This window comes from Crotalus tigris, unplaced genomic scaffold (genome assembly GCF_016545835.1).
Source record: "Crotalus tigris isolate CLP2741 ecotype Arizona unplaced genomic scaffold, ASM1654583v1 scf7180000019004.2909048, whole genome shotgun sequence".
Classification (NCBI taxonomy): Eukaryota; Metazoa; Chordata; class Lepidosauria; order Squamata; family Viperidae; genus Crotalus; species Crotalus tigris.
In genome coordinates, this window is record NW_024097319.1 from 682635 (window position 1) to 704499 (window position 21865).

Consider the following 21865-nt stretch of genomic DNA (forward strand, 5'->3'; position numbering starts at 1 on the left):
TTGAACTCATTAAAATATTATTTGATTTGCTTGGAATGGCTGATAAGGAATTTGCAAAAGGTACTTTTTAATTTTTTCAGATCAGGAGAATACAGGTTGCAAATTGCAGCAAATATATTTCCTGTAGAGATTGTTTATCTGCAATGGACCCACACTGTGGATGGTGCCATACAAAGAAAAGGTATTTATCTTTTAATTAATATTGTAATGCAACATAATTAATATTTCATGGACAGTCTAAATGTTCAAAATTATGTGTGTTTTGAAAGAAAGAAAAAAAGGAAGGAAGGAAGGAAAAGAAAGAAAGAGAGAGTCAGATTTTTTTTATTTCTGTAGTTATAGGGATTTTCACTAAGGCAGGGATTCTCAGATTTTGCAATTATGTGACTCCTAAAATTATAAATTAATTTCTGCGGAAATACATTTCAGTATTTATGCTATGTTTCAGATGGACGAATCTAAGGACAACATTCTTTGGAACCTCTTTGCTCCAAAGAGCATTGGATTCCATAACAGTGTTCAAACGAAGCAATATCTTTGCTTAAGATCTTTTAAGTGCCTGAATGAGAGAAATCAGAAGTTTCGTTTAAGGTTTATTTAGTTTTTTTTCCCAAAGCAAAATAAATAATGCTCTTTATATAAACCTGCCAGAAACAGCTTGCATGCCAGCTTTAAAAAGAAAATGGTGCTGTTTTTCTAGAATATAGGAATTACAAGTCCACGAATTCCCTGCTAGCAATTGTGAGTTCTACGAGCTATTCCCAAAAATTATATAAAGATCAATGAATTTTAATCCAATCTAGTTGAACTTCTTCATGTTCTTAATTCCAGGCTTCCAAAACTTTAAAATTAGGCCTCTCCAAATCTGAATGTCAAGTCATTACACTGAGTCCTGGCTTTGGCTGTTTTGTAAAATAATTTATAGAATCATAGAAATCTAAACTATACCATATAAGCAAATGCAGCAGAGCATGATAATCTGGTTAGGCCAATGTGTTTCTCAGGAATGCTTGCATTGCTTACATAAACAATACAGCAACTTTAAAAAAAAATAGTTGAATAGAAATGGGGTAGAACCCCTAAACCATATTTGATGTAAAACACATCCTTTCAGCCTATTATGAGCTGAGGAAAGCATTCAGAAATGGCTAGTGAAAAACAGTTAGTGTGAATTGCTATATAGAGTCGAAACATGTTTTAGTATTTCTGTAACAAATATATTTGTATTTTCTTCAGCTGCACTTTAAAAGGAGAATGTTCATTTTCTAGTAACTCACCTAACTGGGTAAATATTTCATACAGCATCAATAAGTGCCTGAAAATCTATACTTCTCAACTCAAAAATAGTAAGGTATGTACTTCATAATTCACTATACATAGAATAAAGTCAGTAATAGTAATTAAATGGTTAGCAATGGTGATTTTGAGGCTATGATAATATTGCGTTAGTGTAGTGCTCCAGCCACTTGAGTAAAAATATTACCCTTTTTTTTAGTTTTTACCAATGAAAACTGTTGCAGGGTTGTGCAATTGTAAGATCAGTAGTCCTTAGTAACCTCCTTTCCAAGAATAGTATCTCTCATTGTGTCAATAAAAGTAGAATAATGGGTCAGATCTAGATATAGTCATGATTGTAATACTTTATCATTGGATCCAATCCAGTAAATTAAACACAAGTAAATAAAAGTTGAAAAAGTGGTAATACAGAACTGTATATTCAGCTAATATTTTTGCTGCTGTTGGAGCACACAGTAGATCCTTCTCTGTAGAAAGTAACCCATGCCACAGAGGTTTTCTATCAGTTGTACTTATCATAGCAATGCTATTTATATTTTATGACTTTCAAATTTCTAAATATTCATCTGTATTAAAAAGCTATACAAAATAGATTAACCAGTCTGGCTAACATGGGGCCCTCCAGATTCATGATCATCATAAGGATGTACTTTAATTTTCAAGTTATTTTTACTACATTTTAAACAAAAGAAGCCATGCATCACTACATATATTAAATCATTATTAGACTGGGAACAGAAGGAAGGAAACCTGGATAGATCCTGTTTCATAGTTGATTATTTGGATTTAATCAGTGGAGTTGCACAGATTTCAGCAGATTTCTACTCCATAGCTCACTGTCAGGATAAAATTGGCAATTTTATAACTAGCACTGAATAAATTTATTGTTTTCAATGTTCTTATTCTTTTAGATTCATGTGAGAGTAGATGTAAATTCTTTTGGTCTTTCTGAAGCACATTCCCGTTGCAAGATGTTAAATGCAAGGACCAATGAAATTCTTTGTGATGTGAATCAACGCCATCTGAATTGTTCCTGTGATATAAATTTTGAAGATCGATCAGAAGGTGAGCTTTTTTATATTTCAGATTTGTAAGCTGATATTTCCATATCTGGCAATATCATTTCTCTAGTTATACATAAAAATTCAAAATTTACCCTTAACAATTAAACTCAGTGCAAAGGGATTAGTTATTAGTTAATAACTAATTTGTTATTAGCTAATATTTGCGTTGCATGTTCATCATAACATAACCCCCTTTAGACTCAACTATATAATAAAATATTACTTAATGTAATAATGAATTCAGTTATGTTATTAAAAATGCTCCTTTGGTTGATGTGTGAAAAACCTGTGTGAAAAAAATACGCTCCACACTCCAGCCTTAAAATCATGGAAGCAAAGCCAGTTTAAGAAAGCCTTTTCCAGATTTCAATTTCTTCACATTGGCCATGGTGATGGCCTGATATATGATTATACTATGTTTACTATATTTGATTGATTTCACTACTGCTTTACCCGTCCTATGCCTGTCAGGAAAGCAAGCACCAATGACCCAGCAGGGGCTTCAAGGACACAAGATTTCCAGTAACAGTTCTTTTGTTTGAGCCCCCTAATAGTTGACAAGGGAGTGAGGGAGGGAAGACAGGAAGAAATGAAGGAAGGGGCAAAAGGAAGGCAAAAATGTAACATCTTGTCAATTTTACCTAATTTGAAAAAGAAAGAAAAAAAGATCCACCATTTCACTGTTCCAATGTTCTATCATGTAACTTTTTTTAAAAAAAGCTAGACTTTCATTTATTTACGGATAAATATGTAAAATAAACAGATGGCCAAGAAGGGTTGTAATCAGCTATAGGGAAATTCTTGCAATATGGCATCACAGCCAGTTGGAGTAAAGGGGGCTGCCTGCAATGAAGTGAAGTGCAAAAGACAACATAGACAGCAAGGCTAGTAAGAATTTTTTTTTAAAGTCCATATATAGAACAAGAAAAAACAGATGGAGGTTGTCTTTCTGGATGGCTAGAGGTAAGTAGATGTCAACACAAAATAAGACAACTAGCCACAGGTAACTTGTCGTGGCCAACTCACTGCTGCCAATTTGCTATGGCCAATTCACCATGGGATACCTCTCTGCAGCCAATTCATGTGGGACAACATACCAAGGGACATTTCAACAATTTTACTTAATTATTTAAAATAATTAAAAAAATATTTTAATATTTTTCATTCACATTTCATTTTGTCTTTCCTTTTACATTCTTTAATGATTCTATTTCACCATTTCTTTGATATTATGTAACTTTTGTCCACGGTAAGCTGTCCCATGATGAGTTGGCTGTGGTGAATTGTCCCGTGGTGTGTTGGCCACGACAAGTTGACTATGGTGAGTTGGCCGTGCAAGTTGGTTGTGATGAGTTGGCTGTGGCTAGTTGTCCTAGACCTGATGTCAACAAGTTTTCCTGCTCTTAAGAGTGGCCAGTGGCCCATATTTACATGGGGGCAAGCTGGTTATTCAAATCTATCCTAGATCGTACTACATAGATGATTAAAATAAATTGAACCATAATCCTGATTGGCAACTGTAATCTTTTTGAATCTATTCCAGATCTAGCCATTATTCAGACCTTTGCCATTATGCTACAATATATGGATCTTTACACCCATCCTAATCTTTTTTAATTAGGAATAATGGTTAAACTTTCATGGGTTGTCCACTAGTTTACTTCTTGCAGCCTGTATCAACCATATATGCTTCTTTAAAAAATACAGTCCATTAGAATTTAAATTATATGTCCACTAATACAAACATGATTCAGATTACGAGCATGTTTTTCTGGCAGAGGTTCTTTTCTTTAAGTGTTTCCTAAAAGATAGAAAATCAATATTTGAACCACTCATTGGGCCTTTCCTCACCTGCATCTAACCACACTATAAACATTCCCTGACAAGCTTACCACTGTCTGATACTGACCTAGTCCCTTGATATCATCTGAGGCAGCTTTCAAATATCTTTAACTCTTCTGGTTTAAAAGTAAGTTTTTCTTCTTACCACAACGTATTTGTTGCAATGGATATAAACTGACAAGCTGTGCCAATCATTCTGTCAGGGATGTATTAAACTGATCCCAAGAGATAGGTTTGACTTAACTTCTCTTGACCACTTTAGGAATGTGAAGATATTTTAGGCTGATGTGGGCTCTGCCACTCTCCTCTAGTTTCTGGGTATTGTCCTCCAGGGCCAATACCTACTGATTTGGGCAGATCTTTCAATTCAATTTCTGTCCTTCTACTTGCAGATCTCTGAGCTGATTCACATTTTAAGTTAGCTAATTGAAAGAAACCGGGGGTCTACACACTATAGAGGGAGGGAGAGTCCTCTATACTATGAAGTCTCCCTATAGAGCCTGTCTCATCTTTAAAAGGCTACTTTTAAACATAGGATTAGCATTCTTTCCAAAGACTACTAAACCCATGCTTCAAGTGGACTGACAGCATAGCATAGTGCTATAATTTAGTGAGATTCAATTTGAATTTGAATTTTCCATTGCATTGTATATGTCCTTCCCCAGATCAGTATTATCAAGGCTACTTTTAAACATGGGCTTAGTGCAGATCTCTATTTGTGTTTTAAAAGAAATGACTTACAGCTGGGGAGGGGGAAGAGGCTAGTTGTGCAGCAGGAAGGAAATTCACAGTCTGAGAAAAGTGGAGGGAGTGAGGCAGCTCAAAGAAATGGCAAGTGCTGCAGGAGTTTGGCTGTTAAAACTCATCATTCTATCCTTATCCAGTGTTAAGCAAGGAACGCTTTTCAGTCAGGTGTTGACAGTTTGTGGGAAAGAAGGGATGAAAATCTGGGGAAATCCACCAATCCCTTTCTTTACTATGCGACATAGTAATAACACATTTTCCAGCATCAGATTTGCAGCAATTTCAACAAAGCCATAATTTTTTTTACACTGACCTAAGAAAGGTCAACTGTACTTCTAATTTCTCCTTAGCTGTTGACTACCATTTCCAAAAACCAAAGTTGGCAATATACAAGGGATTCAACTTTCTCATATGCTTTGGAAAATCTGCAGTCCATTTGAATGGCCATTTTATTGTTGGGCTGTTTTGTATTATTCATTGCTATAATTATAGTTTTACTTATGCATTATTTATAAGACCTTTTTAAGAGAAGAAAATAATACACATTTCTTTATGAAACCTATCCAATGTTTAGCCACGGTATAATAGTATATTTCAATCACTTGCTTTCCTGTCGGCATTTTTATTGAAGCAAAATGGACATGTATATTTTGTAACTGCCTTCTAAGTTCAATGCAATTATAAGTACATTCATATCCATTAATAAATAATGTCAGCTATAATACTTTTGGGCATTGCAGTGCAATAGCTTTATTGTTAGATTTTTAAAAAAAAATATACATTATTTTGATCTATAAGATCTTTAAGCAAGTAATAAAACACTGAAAATTCTCCATTGTTTTGTTATTACATCTTTTAGGGCAGAAATAAATGTTTGTAGGTGACTTCAAGAATTACAAAGTGCTAAAAATTTCAAAGTTTCAAAATTCGGGTGCCTAAATCTATTAGCTTTTAAAATGTATGGGCAAAAACGATTTGCATAATTCTGTTGCTCACTGCTCTTCTACAACCTCAGCAGATACCAACACTGTACTCATGTTGATTTGCAAACATATTGGGAAATACGTAGTAACTGATTTCATCATTTTCACTTCCTTTTTCAAAGAGATTATGAGAAAGGAAGAAAGTATCCAATTTGAATGTAAAGTTGAATCAGCTATACAACTATTTTTTAAGACTGAAAACACTCATTTGTTTCACCTGCCACATAACAATTGTCAATAAGAAAGACAAAAAAACTGGATAGTGGACATGGCAGTAGCTAGAAACAGCAGAGTAGAAGGGAAAGAACTGGAAAAAAGTGCAAAATACAAAGATCTGCAAATAGAAGCAAAATGATTATGGCAAGAGAAAATAGAAATAGCATCAATAGTACTGGGTGCCTTGGCTGCAATCACAAAGTATCTGGAGCAGCAGTTGAACACCATCACCATTGACAAAATCATCATCACACAGTTGCAGAAGCTAGTTGGAACAATTTACATTCTGTGATGATATCTTTAATATCATCAAACAACAACATCTGCCTATCCCAGGTCCTTGGAGAAGGACTTGATAGATGGATAAAAAAATGCCAAATCCAATCTAAACATATGGCTGACAGCGAATGAATCATAATAATAAATTCTAAAGAGAAAGGTAGTAATATCTATGTAATAATTAACTAAAATTTGCATTAACAATAGACTCTAAGGTCTTGATCAAACGTAATGCCAAATAATGATTGAAAACGATACAAATAAATTTCCGATCCATTTCTTTTCCCTTCCTTCAGTAAGAGTGGATTGGCAATTCTCATTTTTTAAGGTTAAATACAGTTTAATATTGTGCCACATCTAAATTGTGATTAAGAGATACAAACTTTAAAGAATCTTAGTCTATTTTCCTGAAGTATTATTATAAGTATTTGCATCCTAAGATCTGGAAATAAAAATAAATCTCTGTTAAATGAAACTGAGAAAAAAAATTAATTTCTTCATAGCAATACCAGAAAGGAAAAGGGAGAGGAGTACCTAAACAAGAATCATATTTAAGAGTTCCAGCGCTATTGACCATATCTTTCATTTGTATGAAATATGACATATGGCATATGTAGTCACATCTTCTATCTATTTCATTTCTATGCCTTTGAAAATAACTTGGTATCTATCATACATAAATTATCCATTACAATGTATTTTCATTGGGTTTGCCTGGTTGCATATTGGATTAATATACCCAATAATGTTGAAAGTCTTCTAATTCCAAGTATTTTATAAATTGATAGCAATCTGCAACCTGCAAAAGAAAGCCAATTTGGTCTAGTGCAGGCATGTCCAATCTGTGGCCCCCAGTCTCCATTTTGCTATCAGAGGCCTTCAGGAAATGCCTCTGCAGCTGAAACCCTAGCTCCGGATTGACACACTGCGCCCCCTGGAGGTCAGGTGTGCTATGCACGTCACTCCGGAGCTGGGTTCTCAGCTGCAGAGGACTTTCCGGAAGACCTCTGACAGTGAAATGGAGGCTGGTGATGATGCCTGTGAGCAGCAGCAAGAGGCCACAGAAAAGTGGGCTGGCTGGGTGAGTCTTGGTGATGCTGCCACGAGGTGAGACTCTGGAAAAGACATCCCCTGAAAATAAGAATGGTGTCTCTTTTGGAGGCAAAAAAAAAGACCTGGTCTTATTTTCAGGGAAACACAGTATCACTCTGCTTGAAATAAACAGCATAAAAAGAAGTGACATCCTAAAAATGGAACTTTGCTTCTCCTGAAAGGGTTTTCTTGCAATTCAAGTATATTAGAAATGAGACGATATTTTCTAGAATTTCCTAGAAGATACTTATTATACCAATATATTTGGAGGATGACTGGTTATGGTCTTGGGTATCTGGAGAATTATAGTAATTATTATGTCATTTTTTAATACATTCCTATAGAAATATTTATATATATTGAGTTTTAGCAACTTTGCTTAAAAGAAAAGGGGAACTCTTTGGCAAACAAATTTTGAACCATTATTACAGAGTGATGTTATTGGGTAGATATTGCATGGGAATAGAAGATGTGGTTAATTAAGGTGAAAGAAATTAAAGATCCATTTTGCTTTCACATAACCACACCCTATGAATGCAAGTTTAAGGAAGTTGCTTTAACGATTCAGCATTCTAGAAAAATAAAATCTGACCTGTTGAATACAGCCTAATCTTGTGGTGACACAATTACAGCAATTTTAATAAATATCAATCTAATCTTATTAGTAAAAGACATTGTAGAAGACTGAAAACACATCCATTAGCATCAGTGTGTATAACAGATGTAAAAGAATGCACAGATCAACCTAAAGATAAATATATAATTATTTGCGCAGTTAATCCATTTCAACTTATTTATTCTATTTTTATTTCTTCTATGTATTCTTTATCTAGAATATTGACATTGGTATGGGTCTGCTAATTATTAGAAACCTAATTTAAAAGAAAAAAAACAATGTTTAGGAAAATTCCAATGACTGGGGAAAAGCCAACATAAATACATTTGTTTTAAAAAATTACATAAAAATTATCAATTTGGAGGTCTGGCATGCTCATGAGAAATTATTTCATAGGTTAGTGGAGGAGACAAAGATAATCATAGAGATCGTTTCAAGAAACCTAGTTCTTTGGAATTCTTGGTGCTTGGTTGTTTTCTCGCAGAGTTTCATTATCCAACTAAGTAACAATAATCAGACTCAGAGAGCACCAAGGGCCACACAGTTCAGTCCTGAGCTTCAAATATTCTCTTCCATTGGAGCCTAGTTCTTAGCTATTTTAGACTTTGTATATAATGCTAATACTTCCTGTAAACTACCTGTAACACCATTTTCATGAAAACCAATAAAAAAGTTCATAGTGATTAAAACATATCATAGTTTTAAGTACTATTAAGCTGTTTAAATGGTATAGTTTTAATATGTATCTTACTATTCTTTCTTAAAGCAAGACTATTTCCCACAATATTGGATGACACAGGAAAAAAGGCACATTGTTGTTGTGGGGAAAACAGGAGAAGGAAGGAGTACTATGTATGTACACTGCCTTGAGTGAACATACATAATATTTGTAAAGTATATAGATGGGATAAAAAATCTAATAAATAAAGCATGAATACATTTGTAGGTATTATAATGGTACGGGCATTGCATAGAGACATAGTTTTAGATCAGTGTTTCTCAACTTTGGCAGTTTGAAGTTGTGTGGACTTCAAATCCCAGAATTTCCCATTCAGTATTCTGGGGCTGAAGCCCACACATCTTCAAGCAGCTAAGGTTGAGAAAACCATTTTAGATCTTCCACCCATAATCCACCTGCACCTTCCCACAATTCTTTGGAAGAAACTGTCTTATTCCAGAGAAAACATACTTTCTGCTAATTTCAATTCTTATGTAGAAAATGGTAAAACTCTTAACCTTCTCTGAATAGTTAGAATATGCTAGAAATTACTTGTCAAAAAAAGCTCTGATTTCATAAGAAATGCAGATGCTTTATTATGTATATTGAGCTTAAGAATGAGAAGTTTAAAAGAAACAGAATAACTGAAAACAGATCTTTCTTGCACTGCCCTTCCCCCCTTTATAGACACAGAGAGAGAACAGATAAAACAAAATCCCAATAGCACAGTTTAGTCTCTGAAACAAAAGTAAATTTATACCACATACAGCCTCAGTGGTAACTAGATAGCTGTACTATGTAATTCCTTGAATGCCAATTCAGAGCTAAATGGATCGGAGTTTGGCTTCTAAGTGGCATTCAGTCAGCCCTGGGAAAGAGTTCCCACCTGAACAAAAGACAAAATGGAGTTCCGCTACTCGGTTCTGGATAGGGAAATTTTCTGCCCCTCATTAGTTCGGAATTTGATTTTCCAGGCCCTGATAGTCTTTGGTCATTATCTACATGGACAAGTTATATTTGATTGATGGATTAAATTTCAGTTTTCCTTTAACTCTTTCATTATCTGAACCTTTGGGATAGGATTTCTCCCCACTCACCTGAAGAAAGCACTCTTAAAAAACTTTGCCCATAGAAGCAGGTTGATAGTCCCAGAAATTACATTAACAGTATCGCAAAGATAATGCATGCAGAAGTGGATGAGATCTGTGCACCCTGTACAATTGTATCATCATTTGAGGTTCTGTGCAAGGTACTCTGACTATACTATAATATTCAAGAAACAGAGAACATCTTTTTATTGAGATGGTCAATTCTGTGTGACATATGAAATAGTAAGAGGTGCAATCTATTCAGAGGTTTGTTGTTTTAAGACATTTCATATTTCTTTGGTAATGCATTTCACTTGTTGTAAGGCTTTCAAGTATCCATGCCCTTAATAATATAAGGATTTTCTTCTCATTTTTTTTTCAGTTCAAGTGTCATTCATCTCAGGAACTTGGAAGTTATCAGAAATATTTGAATTTGACATCTGTTCCTTATCAAAAACGTAAGATACATTTATTAAATTAATTTTGTATGGATTTATAATATTCCATTTATTAAGAACGAGAAATCTAAACATATCATAAATGTAAAAATAAGTTGAGGTTGTTACTGATAGATCCAGTATCAAATATTTAATATTTATGATATGTAAATATCATAAATAGGACCTAGCTACTGGCCACTGTTCACACTTTTGCTGATGACCTTTGCTAATTGCTACATATTCTGTTTTTTAACATGTACTACTAGATGCTCAGAATGTAATCATATGCACTGTACCTGGAATGCTAGAGAAAAAAAATGTGTTATCTCTACCATGACTTGTGCCAAAAAAGTAAGTTGCTTTGATTTTACAGAATTACAAAAATCATTTAATGAAATTTGTTCTCTGAAGTAGTCTTTGTAAATTGATTTGTTTTTATTGATTTATTTTTCAGGTTGATTGTAGTAGTGCTATCAATGCATTAAACAAAAAAGATAATTCAGCAACATCAAAGGTCAGCAAAAAAAATGAAACCGATGTATTATATTAGAAGTTTAATGAAAAGATTATCTGCTATATGTCTTACATCAGAGATGGACTTATTGTTAAGATAACTCAGAAACCCAGTTAAGCATTGTCAATGGAAAATAATCCTGGGAATTATCAACATCTGGAAGGCTACAAGTTCTCTATCCCTTAACTCCTTGGCATGAATCTGTCTTTTTAGAGAAAGGCAGACTCTCTACTTACTGACAGATTGATATGGCTGTTTTATGAGAAGTAAAATATTGATACATATTTACATATATATTTTTAAGCTGGCTTTGTAAATTTTCCAGATATAACAGAATAAAGATGCAATCTGAATTGGGATCATTGCATATAAAGTAACTTAATTCTTTCACCTCTGTGTGGACCTTGGTTTCAATGAAAGAATTTAAAAGAGTAACTTTTAAAAACTTATATTCACTAGAAAATTAAAATAATATGTATGTAACTTGATGTGAGGGAAAGATTTCTTTTGAATCATATTCCTAATTCAATTTGTGACTTTATTTTTTTAAAAAAGATGTATGATTGCAGATGGAGATCTATCTTTATGAAACTAAACTTTTAGTTTTGTTACCCCATCTTTTGAGTACATCTGCTATAGTTAATGTTGAGTCCGTCGCGAAATGGTAAGACACGAGAAACAGTTGTAGTTCTCAGGAAACCTTTAATCTTCAGTTCAGCTTACAGTGGAATATGGCGGCAACGCCCAAAACTCTCAGCCTCCTTTTATAGGCCTTTCCCGGGTCAATCTGCTACTTTTGGCGCGCCAGCACCCGCGCATGCGCACACATACTGGCGACAGCCTGTCTGGTCCCGGGCAGCCTGCACCTGCCCGGGACCTTTTGCAATGCCCTGAGCCTGCTTGCACAGGCCCAGGACACAACACCCCTTCCCCCCGGGCTAAAGCTACGACCAATGCCATAATAACACACAACCCATTTTCTGTGCAGTGCTCTGCTCCCGTTACCATCGGTCTCTGTGCCTCTATTGTTACTGGCTCTGTTTTGCCAATAGTGTTATGTAATCTTCCAAGTACTTAGGAGATTTCCTTGCTCTCTGTGACCTCCTAAGCTCTGGGTGCTTGCCAGGTACTCCCTGACTGAGGGGTGACGTGTGCCTGTTCCCTCCATTATGCCTTGGTGACCCCCAAGGACTGTGCTCCAATGCCTGGCCTGCTTGCTTGCCCACCGGGCTCGTCAGGCCAGGGCTTCTTCCAGTGTATGACCTGGTTGACCCGCCTAGCTGTAGGCTCTCTGGCCCCTCTATGTGATTGCCATTGTTAGGCGTTTCTGTAGAGCCTCCTAGGTCCGTCCAAGACCTGTCAGAAGGCTGTCTGTCCCCTAAATCCCATTCTGTGTTCGGGCTTGTGTGGGTTTCAGTGCTGTCCCAAAACTCAGTTGTCCCCTGAGTGAAGTCAGAGGTGTTGTAGTCGGGATTTGGTTCCTCGACCACCTCCCTGTGTGTTTGCCCCCTTCTAGGGACAGGGGTAGTGTCGGGCCAACTAGAAGGAGTGTGTGCCAGCTCTCTTGCGGGGAATGGTTTATTGGGATGCTCCCGGGTATTCTCTCTGACTGGAGTACTGTGTGATGCGGGTGAGTAATGATTGTGCCCCCGGGGTGACTCCCTGGCTGGAGTAGGCATTGATGTCTGGCTTCTAGTTGGGCTCCATGAATTCCTGTTCGGAGCACTTGCGGAATCTTGAAATGGGCCGTTTGTGGCTTCCCCATTGCTAATGGGCATCAGCCCTTGCCCTTCCCTTTGCCCAAAGTGTTCCCCCTCCCCCCCCGGAAAAGACCCAGGAGTCTCAGCAGGAAGGTCCCGTCTAGGGCGAAGTTGGTCGATGTGCCGATGCAGGACACGACCATTGTCCAGGGACACCTCGTAGGAAAGAGGACCTGTGACCCTGGATATAGAAGCGGGGACCCATGTATGACCCGGCCCGTAACTACGAGTCCAAACCGGGGCACCTACAAGTAGTTGTCTAGGTGCCCTGGGGTGTGAGACAGAAGGAGGCAGTCTGTCCGGATGCAACCGGTCAAGCTTGGTAGTCAGTTTGCGCCCCCAACGAAGTTCAGCTGGGCTTCTCCCTGTAGAAGTGGATGATGTGGTGTGATAAGAAAGGAGGAAGTCAGCCAACCTGTGATGCCAGTCTCCGTAGGTGAGCTTCTTCAAGGTGTCCTTGGTGATGCGAACCATGTGTTCAGCCATACTGTTGGTGGACGGGTGGAAAGGTGCAGAAGTGGCATGACGAATCATGTTAGCCTGCAAGAAAGCTTGGAATTCGGAGGAAGTGAATTGAGGGACATTGTCAGACACAATGACGTCTGGGAGCCCGTGTGCAGCAAAAATCCCCCTCAGTACCTGAATAGTCTTTGCAGTGGTGGTGGAAGAGACAGGTACAACCTCAAGCCATTTTGAATGGCTGTCAACGAGGACCAAGAAGAATTGACCCTGAAAGGGTCCAGCGTAGTCAATGTGCACCCTAGACCATGGAGACTGTGTTTCCTCCCATCTATGCACAGGAGCTTGGGGCATTTCAGGCGTGAGCGTTGACAAAGGTGGCAAGCATGCACCTTGGCTTCTATGTCTTTGTCTACCCCCGGCCACCACAAGTGGCTGCGCGCAAGGGCCTTCATTCGTACAATGCCAGGATGACCCTCGTGGAGGGAACCTAAGACTTAGTCCTCATTGAGGTGGGAATGACAACTCTGCTTCCCCAAAGCAGACAACCCTGAGAGGTGGACAACTCGTTCCTTTTAGACCAGAAACTCTGAAACTCAGGACTAGGACAGTGCTCAGGCCATCCAGACAAAACCCAAGAAAGGACACGTGAAAGTGTGTGATCTGTGCCTGATTCAGTGGCTACATCCCTGGCATTCAGGGGGGACTCGGGCAAGGTTTGAATAGAGAGAATATTGATAGCTGGTGCAGGGTCAGCCTCTATTACCGGCAGGGGTAATCTACTGAGGCCATCAGCATGGCCCATTTCTTTCCCAGGCTTGTGAAGTAGGGAAAAATCATATGCAGACAAAAAGATAGACCACCTTAGCATCCTGGGGGAGATGATTTGGGGAGTTTGTTTACCTGTGGTAAACAGTCCCAGCAAAGGCTTATGGTCAGTGAAGACCGTGAAATGCCTACCATACAAAAAATCATGGAATTTTTTAATTCCAGCAACAACAGCTAAGGCCTCCCTGTCTATTTGAGCATAGTTGCGCTCGGCTGAAGACAATGTTCTGGAGTAATATGCAACAGGAACCTGAGTTCCATCAGACCTGAGGTGGCTCAGTACAGCACCTACCCCATAAGGGGAAGCATCACAAGCGATGCACACAGGAAGGGACTCATTAAAGTGAGCAAGTACACTGTTAGAAGTGAGCAAAGCCTTGACCTCATTGAAACTTGCCTCATGTGTTTGTAACCACTGCCACACTGCCTGTTTATCTAATAGCCTGTGAAGAGGCTCAGCTACACTAGCCTTATGTGGAAGAAAGGAATTGTAGAAATTCAGAAGGTCCAGAAAAGCCTGTAGTTCGGCCTTAGACTTTGGCCTAGGGGCTTGCATAATGGCTTTTAGTTTGGATTCAGCAGGATGAATCCCAGCAGCATCAATTTTGAACCCCAGAAACTCAGTAGAAGGCACCCCAATTTTACATTTGTCCTTCTTGAGTTTGAGTCCCGTTTTCCTGAATCTTAACAGGGCAGCCCTTAGCCTTTCAGCTAGAATGTTTGTAGAGTCTCCTGCAATTAAGACATCATCAAAATAGGGGCAAACCCCTGGTATACCCCGTAGTGTGTTTCCCATTACGCTTTGGAAAATCCCAGGAGCGACATTTACTCCAAATTGAAGTCTCTTTACCTTGAAAGCCCCTCTGTGGGTCACAATAGTCTGAGCTATAGCAGCATCATCATCAACAGGCAGCTGTTGATATGCTTGAGCTAGGTCAAGCTTTGCAAAAACGCGCCCCCCTTTGAGGGAGGCCAGGATATGACTGACCACAGGAACAGGATAGGCATGTTGCTGCAATGCCTTATTTAGAGTGCATTTGTAATCTGCACAGATGCGAACGTCCCCATTTGCCTTAAGAGGCGTGACAATGGGGGTCTCCCATGGACTGGAATCCACAGGTTCTAGAATTCCTTGTTGGATCAGTTTATCCAACTCAGTGTCAATTTTACTCTTTAAAGCAAAAGGGACCCTTCTTGCTTTAATTCTAATGGGAGTGACAGTGGGGTCTAGCTTTAACGACACAGGGGGTCCTTTGAATGTGCCCAGCTGGGGGCTGAAGACATCTGCAAATTCTTTGCAGACTTCCTGTAGGTCGAGTGTTTGTAGGCTGTTGAGCCCTGTGACATGTATTCCCAAGGCCTCAAACCACTCGAGTCCTATGAGACTCGTTCGTTCACCCCCTACTACCAATAGGTCTAATGGACCCTCAAAATCCTTATACTGTACGTTAAGGGTGGCCTCCCCCTTAACACACACTCTGGAGTTTTGAAAATCCGTTAGCACAATGTCGGAAGGCCTCAACTTGGCCTGGGTTCCGCTGCCGGAACAAATCTTCTTAAATGTGTGCATAGAAATGATCGAAAGTGCAGACCCCGTGTCCAGTTCCATAGTTAATGGAACCTCTTGTAGCTTCACCTTAAGTGACAGCTTTTTCTTAATGGGCTTGTGTGTGCCTGTCCTATAGATGCTTCTTCGCGAAGCGCAAAACCCCACCCTATTCTGGCTGGGGACCCTGGTACCTTTCAGGTGCAATTCTTCCTGAGGTTGTACCTTCTGACGGCCCAGGCACACAGCTGCAATGTGTCCTTGTTTTCCGCACGCCCGGCAGATAGCGGAGTGGAACTTGCAGTCAGTTCTCTTGTGGCGACCTCCACAACCGATGCACTTGGGGAGAGCTGAAGAGCTTCCTCTTGGTTTTCCTTCCTTTGTGGGGTGGAGACGATCCACTTCCTCGTCCGGATTCTCCTCGGAGTTCCTCTGGACTTCTTCTTGGTGCATGGATGTAGCATCTGGGCTGTTCCTGATCGGCCGCATGTTCTTGATGGCGCCGCCCGCTGCTTCTTCTGCAGTGACCTCTCTCAAGGCATCTTGGAAGGACAAGTCCTCCTTGGCGAAAAGTCTCTGTTGTAGTTCTCGATCCCTTAGCCCGCATACAAGCCGGTCCCTCAGTCGTTCTTCGAGGTCCTTGAACGCGCAATGTTTGGCGGCTTTCCTCAATGTGGCGATGTACTCCTTGGCTGATTCTCCGGGTCGTTGATCCCTCTGCTCGAAGGTGTGGCGCCACGCGATGACGGACATCTTAGGCTGGAAGTGCTCCTTCAGTAACTTCTTTAGATCTGCGTAGCTGACAGACTCTAAAGGGACAGGTGCTGTGAGGTTCTCAGCGATTTCAAACGCGTCTTGACCGCAGACGCATATCAGGGTGGCAGCCTTCAAGCTATCTTCCCTCACCTGGTTCACTTTGAGGTAGTTTTCCACCCTGGCTACGTAGGACTCCCACCTCTCTGGATGTGAGATGTCGAATTCCGAAAGCCTTCCAATCTTTGCCATTTCGTATCAGGAAGGGTCTATCAGCCAGCCTACCCCCGAATGCACGCTGGATTGGCGGGTAGCTGCCGAGTCAACGTCGTTCCTGCCGCTCCAGACTCACTCGGGTAAGCTTACACCTTTTCTTCTTCGATGTAAGGCAATCCCATCCTCATCGCCAGTGTTGAGTCTGTTGCGAAATGGTAAGACACGAGAAGCAGTTGTAGTTCTCAGGAAACCTTTATTCTTCAGTTCAGCTTACAGTGGAATATGGCGGCAACGCCCAAAACTCTCGGCCTCCTTTTATAGGCCTTTCCCGGGTCAATCTGCTACTTTTGGCGCGCCAGCACCCGCGCATGCGCACACATACTGGCGACAGCCTGTCTGGTCCCGGGCAGTCTGCACCTGCCCGGGACCGTTTGCAATGCCCTGAGCCTTCTTGCACAGGCCCAGGACACAACAGTTAATATTCCTCTTCTTTTCAAATATTGTTTTAAAAGCTTGATCAAGACAGAAACATTGCTTAGCCCTTCTCATACAGTAGTTGATGTTGCCCAATGTGTAATGCTAAGCATTGGTTAAGGTAATTTTGGTGGCATCAACTTATGGGTCAATAACTTCAAGTCCCTGCAAATCATCATTTGAGAGCCATCTCTATATCTGCATCAGATTATAAGCTCTTATGAATTTAGTTATTTTTCTTGTTACTTTATTATAAAAAACAATTGAAATTATGTAATATTATTTATATACTGCGACACTACAAGTATCATGTAAAAACTGTTGCATTTATTTATTTATTTATTTATACAAATAAGTCAAGGTGGCAAACATATACAACACAACGTTATCCTACTATTTTCCCCACAACAATAACTATGGGTTGCGCTGAGAGAGAGTGACCAGCCCAAGGTCATCCAGCTAGCTTTCTTAGCTAAGGATGGACTTGGCCTCTTGCTTTCTAGCTTGGTTCCTTAACTACTGCACCAAATTAGCTCCCAAACCATTAATAGCAAAGGAATGTTAAAGGTATTTATAAATGCATGATTCTATTACTTAATTTAAAACGATTGCCTGGATATGTTAATATACATTTATTTTGTTTCCAATAGCCTATTAAAATTATTTCCATTGAACCGAACTACATATCAACATTAGGTAAACCTGAAGTGCTAGTCATAGGAGAAAACTTTACAAAATCAAATTTTTTGATGGAGATAACTGGAACAAGCAGCTGCCAACGAGATGTGTGAGTCAAAATAATATATTGATTTTATATTGAAACCGTTTGCACAGGTGATTGTACTATATAGTCACATAGTGTCTACCTAAGAAATGTAGATTTACAATTCCTATACATGGAAATTGGAAATGTTCTGTTGTTTTGTTAACCCACAAAGTGGAACTTTGCTAGTAATTAGGAAGTAAAATTCATTAGTGTATCTTTTTCTTGTTCTCTGTCGAATGTTGGACTGAATTTGTTTATCTGAAATGTACAAATGAAGACATAAAGCTATGAACAAAATTAATAGTAAATATAGGATAAATGAAATATAAAGGAGAGTTAAATATGTATGGCATCAGACTCCTGATAGTTATTCATATTTTCCACAATCATTCTTAGAACTTACTGTACTGTATACCTTGACCATGCTCTTCCACATTTTCAATATGAAAAGGAGGCAAGAGAGAATCTGAGTGACTTGAGAAACTGTATATTCTGAGAGATTATTTGTTCAACAGTAAAGAGAAAAATGTTGATTGCAAGGAGTGTCTTCTGAAGGTTGCTGATTGCTCACTATAGGTGATTTATTGACCTCCTGAATAAGCAGAGACTCTACAAGAAATAGCAGTCCTTTCCAAGGAGCAATACACTGAGAAAGTAAACAAGAATAGTTAATGGGAATTTGCCAGTAAAAAAGAAGCAAAGAAAAGAGAAAAGTCTCTGGAGAAGCTAATTCTCCGAGGGATTGTTTGTTCAGCTGTGAAAAGTAACAAGATAATATCCCAAATAGTTACAATTGCAAGCAATGCATACTGAGAGCTGGTAGTCTTCAGCTACAGTTGATTAGATAGTCTGTTCTTGCTGAGCAAGCAATAACTGGAGGCAGTTAGATTCTAAGAAGTAGTCTGAGTGAAGGAACAGAGAGAGCAAAGATCAGTTTGCTGAAGAAGTTTACAAATCTATAATATCTTCATTCTTTGTGAACAGTGCTTAGATAAGAGAATAAAGTTTTATCAGATCAATCAAAGAAAAGAGCTAGCTGAAAGAGGAAGCAACTTTCCATAAGAAAGATAATCAAAGAAAGAGGTGAATGGGAGTGTCAACAAGAATCAAGCACTGTAGACAATATTTTATATTAAGAAACACTGTTGAGGCCCATGGAGGTGAAGGGAGGTTCTAAGCCAGTGGTTCTCAACCTTTTTAATGCCGCAACCCCAACCGGTCGTACATCGAGGACTACCCAACTGGTCGTAAGTCAAGGACTACCCAACCGGTCGTAAGTCAAGGACTTTCCCTGCCCGGGAGCACCGTGCATGTGTGGTGCCACCCCCTGCGCCAGCCGAGGCGTAGCTGGCAAGGGGCAGAGACAGGCCGACCACCAGCTGGGCCACCAGCTGGCCCAGCCCAAGGGAGGTAAGGCACCCACTGGGCCCCACGTGCACCAGCAACCCTCCCTGCGCCCGCCGGCCTCCCACCCCTGGCCCTCTTTTACTTACATTTTTAGTAGTTGCTCAGCAGGGAGGGGTGGAAACTTCCAAACAGCTCGCCTTTGCTGCAGACAACTTGCAGCACCATTTGCAGAATGGGACTTTTGGCGGGCTCAGCCTGGCAGAGACAGCCTGGACAATTCCTATTGGCTTTTGAAAGCCAATAGAATTAGACTCTATTCAAGAGAGTCTATTCTATTGGCTTTCAAAAGCCAATAGAATAAAAGGGAGTAGCAGAGCTAAGGAAAAGGGGGAAAAAATGGCGGACTGCATTTGGCGACCCCCATGAAATGGTCGTTCGACCCCAAATGGGGTCCTGACCCACAGGTTGAGAACCACTGTTCTAAGCCTTTAAGGAAAAAACAGAAGACAGTGCAGAATAGGTGAAAGGGGACAAAATGAGTTTTTTTTTAAAAAAGTTTTACAATTTTACAATAATATCCCTCTCCCACTACCTCCCAACCCTCCCAAAAAAACCCTCCCCCCCTCTTCCCAGAGCTGAACACAGGGTTAACACGAACTAAAAAATACAAAGCATTTAAACTTAAGTAATAAAAAAGTCCAATATATATATATATATATAATAAAAATACTTATTGAATTAAAGTTTAAACTTTAAATATAAATTATTCAAAAGCTAAATAATATCTTTTAATATCATACTTATACTGTATAAAGTTTATCCATCTTTTCCACACCAAAAGGTATTTCTCTTGCGATTGATCTTTCAGATAAGCAGAAATTTTTGCCATTTCAGATAAATAAGAAACTTTAAAAAACCATTCCTCCAAAGTAGGCAAAAATTCCTGTTTCCAATATTGTCCTATCAACAACCTTGCCGCTGTAATTAGATTTAACATTAAAATAATTTCTTTATCATTACAATCAACAATAATACCTAACAAAAACAATTGTGGAGTAAATCTTATCCTTCTCTTAAAATTTTTTTGAATATTCCACCATATCTTTATCCAAAAAGCTTTTATACTTTTACATGACCACCAAATATGATAATACGTTGCGTCCAAACAACCACATCTCCAACATTTAGGTTGCAAATTTGAATACATACGAGACATCTTTTGTGGATCAAGGTGCCATCTATAAAACATTTTATAAAAATTTTCCCGTAAATTTTGAGCTTGCGTAAATTTAACATTCCTCACCCAAATTATCTCCCATGTTTCTAATAAAACCGGCTCGTCAAAATTTTGAGCCCATTTAACCATACAATCTTTAACTAATTCTGTTTCTGAATCCAACTCCACTAATACATCATAAATTCTTTTTATATGAGATCGACTTTGATCTCTAATTTGTTTCCACAAATTTTCATCCTCTCTAATCAAACCCACTTTATAATCTATCTTCCACCTTTCCAATAATTGTCTATACTGAAACCACGAGTAAATGATATTTTCTTGTGCTAGTTCATCTATATGTTTTAATTGCCAATTCTTCCCATCCCAATTAAGTAATTGTTTATAAGAAATACTATCCATCTTCACTCCTTTCCTTATTCCTTCTATTGCATGCCCCGGAATAGCCCATAATGGAATTCTTGAATCTATTCTACAATATTTCTTCCATACTCGAAGTAAAGAAATTCTTAAAATATGAGACTTAAAAGCCCTATCCACCTTCTTGTTATAAATTAAATAGGCATGGCATCCATATAATAAATCCCACTCCTCCAAAAGGAGTATATCTACATTTGTTAAATTAATCCAATCACTAACCAGTGTTAAAACCACAGAATCATAATACAATTTGAAATTTGGTACCTTGAGTCCACCTCTCTCTCGTGCATCTTGTATGATTTTAAATTTAACTCTTGGTTTTTTCCCTGCCCAGATAAATTTATTAATACCTTTCTGCCATTCATCTAAGCTTACCTCATTCTTCAAAATAGGTATCATTTGAAATAAAAAAAGAAACTTTGGCAAAACATTCATTTTAACCGCTGCTATTCTCCCCAACAAGAATAATTGCAACTTTTTCCAATCATTTAAATCCTTTTGTACTTTAAGCCACAACTTTTCATAATTATTTTTATACAGTTTTGCATTAGAAGCAGATAAAAATACCCCCAAATATTTTACCTTATTAACAATTTCAAAACCTGTCAATCTGACTAAGGTCTCTTTGTCCAAATTAGTCATATTTTTGGGCAATATTTTAGTCTTATTATTATTAACTTTAAAACCAGAAACTTGTCCAAATTGATTTATCAATTGTAACAGCTCCATTGCTGAGTAAGTTGGTTGAGACAAAGTAACAACCAGATCATCTGCAAAGGCCCTTAATTTATAATTATTCTTATTAATCTCTATTCCTTTTATTTTAGATGATTCCCAAATTTTAATCAGCAAAATTTCCAGAGTTAAAACAAACAACAAGGGCGACAATGGACAACCCTGTCTAGTCCCCTTTTCAATTTGGAATACCTCAGATAAACCTCCATTAACTATAAGTTGTGCTGTTTGTCTTTGATAAATTGCTCGAAGAGCCTGTAAAATTTTATCTCCAAAATTCATTTCCTCAACCAATCTTAACATAAATTGCCAATTTACCTGATCAAAGGCTTTCTCAGCATCTAGAAAAATCAATCCTGCAGAGATCTGATTATTTTTATCCAAATATTCTATTAGATTGATAATTTGTCTAACATTATTCTTCATATATCT

General features: G+C 38.5%; 1 protein-coding gene across 2 annotated transcripts in view; it reads left to right on the plus strand.

The window, feature by feature from the left end:
* PLXNC1 (plexin C1) overlaps positions 1-21865 on the plus strand; it is an 83660-nt gene that overhangs the window by 25742 nt on the left and 36053 nt on the right. For both annotated transcript variants that reach the window (XM_039358172.1, XM_039358171.1), the window contains 7 exons: positions 81-181; positions 1237-1351; positions 2208-2361; positions 10321-10396; positions 10645-10729; positions 10833-10892; positions 17579-17715. In XM_039358172.1, coding sequence (XP_039214106.1) covers positions 81-181; positions 1237-1351; positions 2208-2361; positions 10321-10396; positions 10645-10729; positions 10833-10892; positions 17579-17715 — 728 coding nt within the window. The remainder of the gene's footprint in view (positions 1-80; positions 182-1236; positions 1352-2207; positions 2362-10320; positions 10397-10644; positions 10730-10832; positions 10893-17578; positions 17716-21865) is intronic.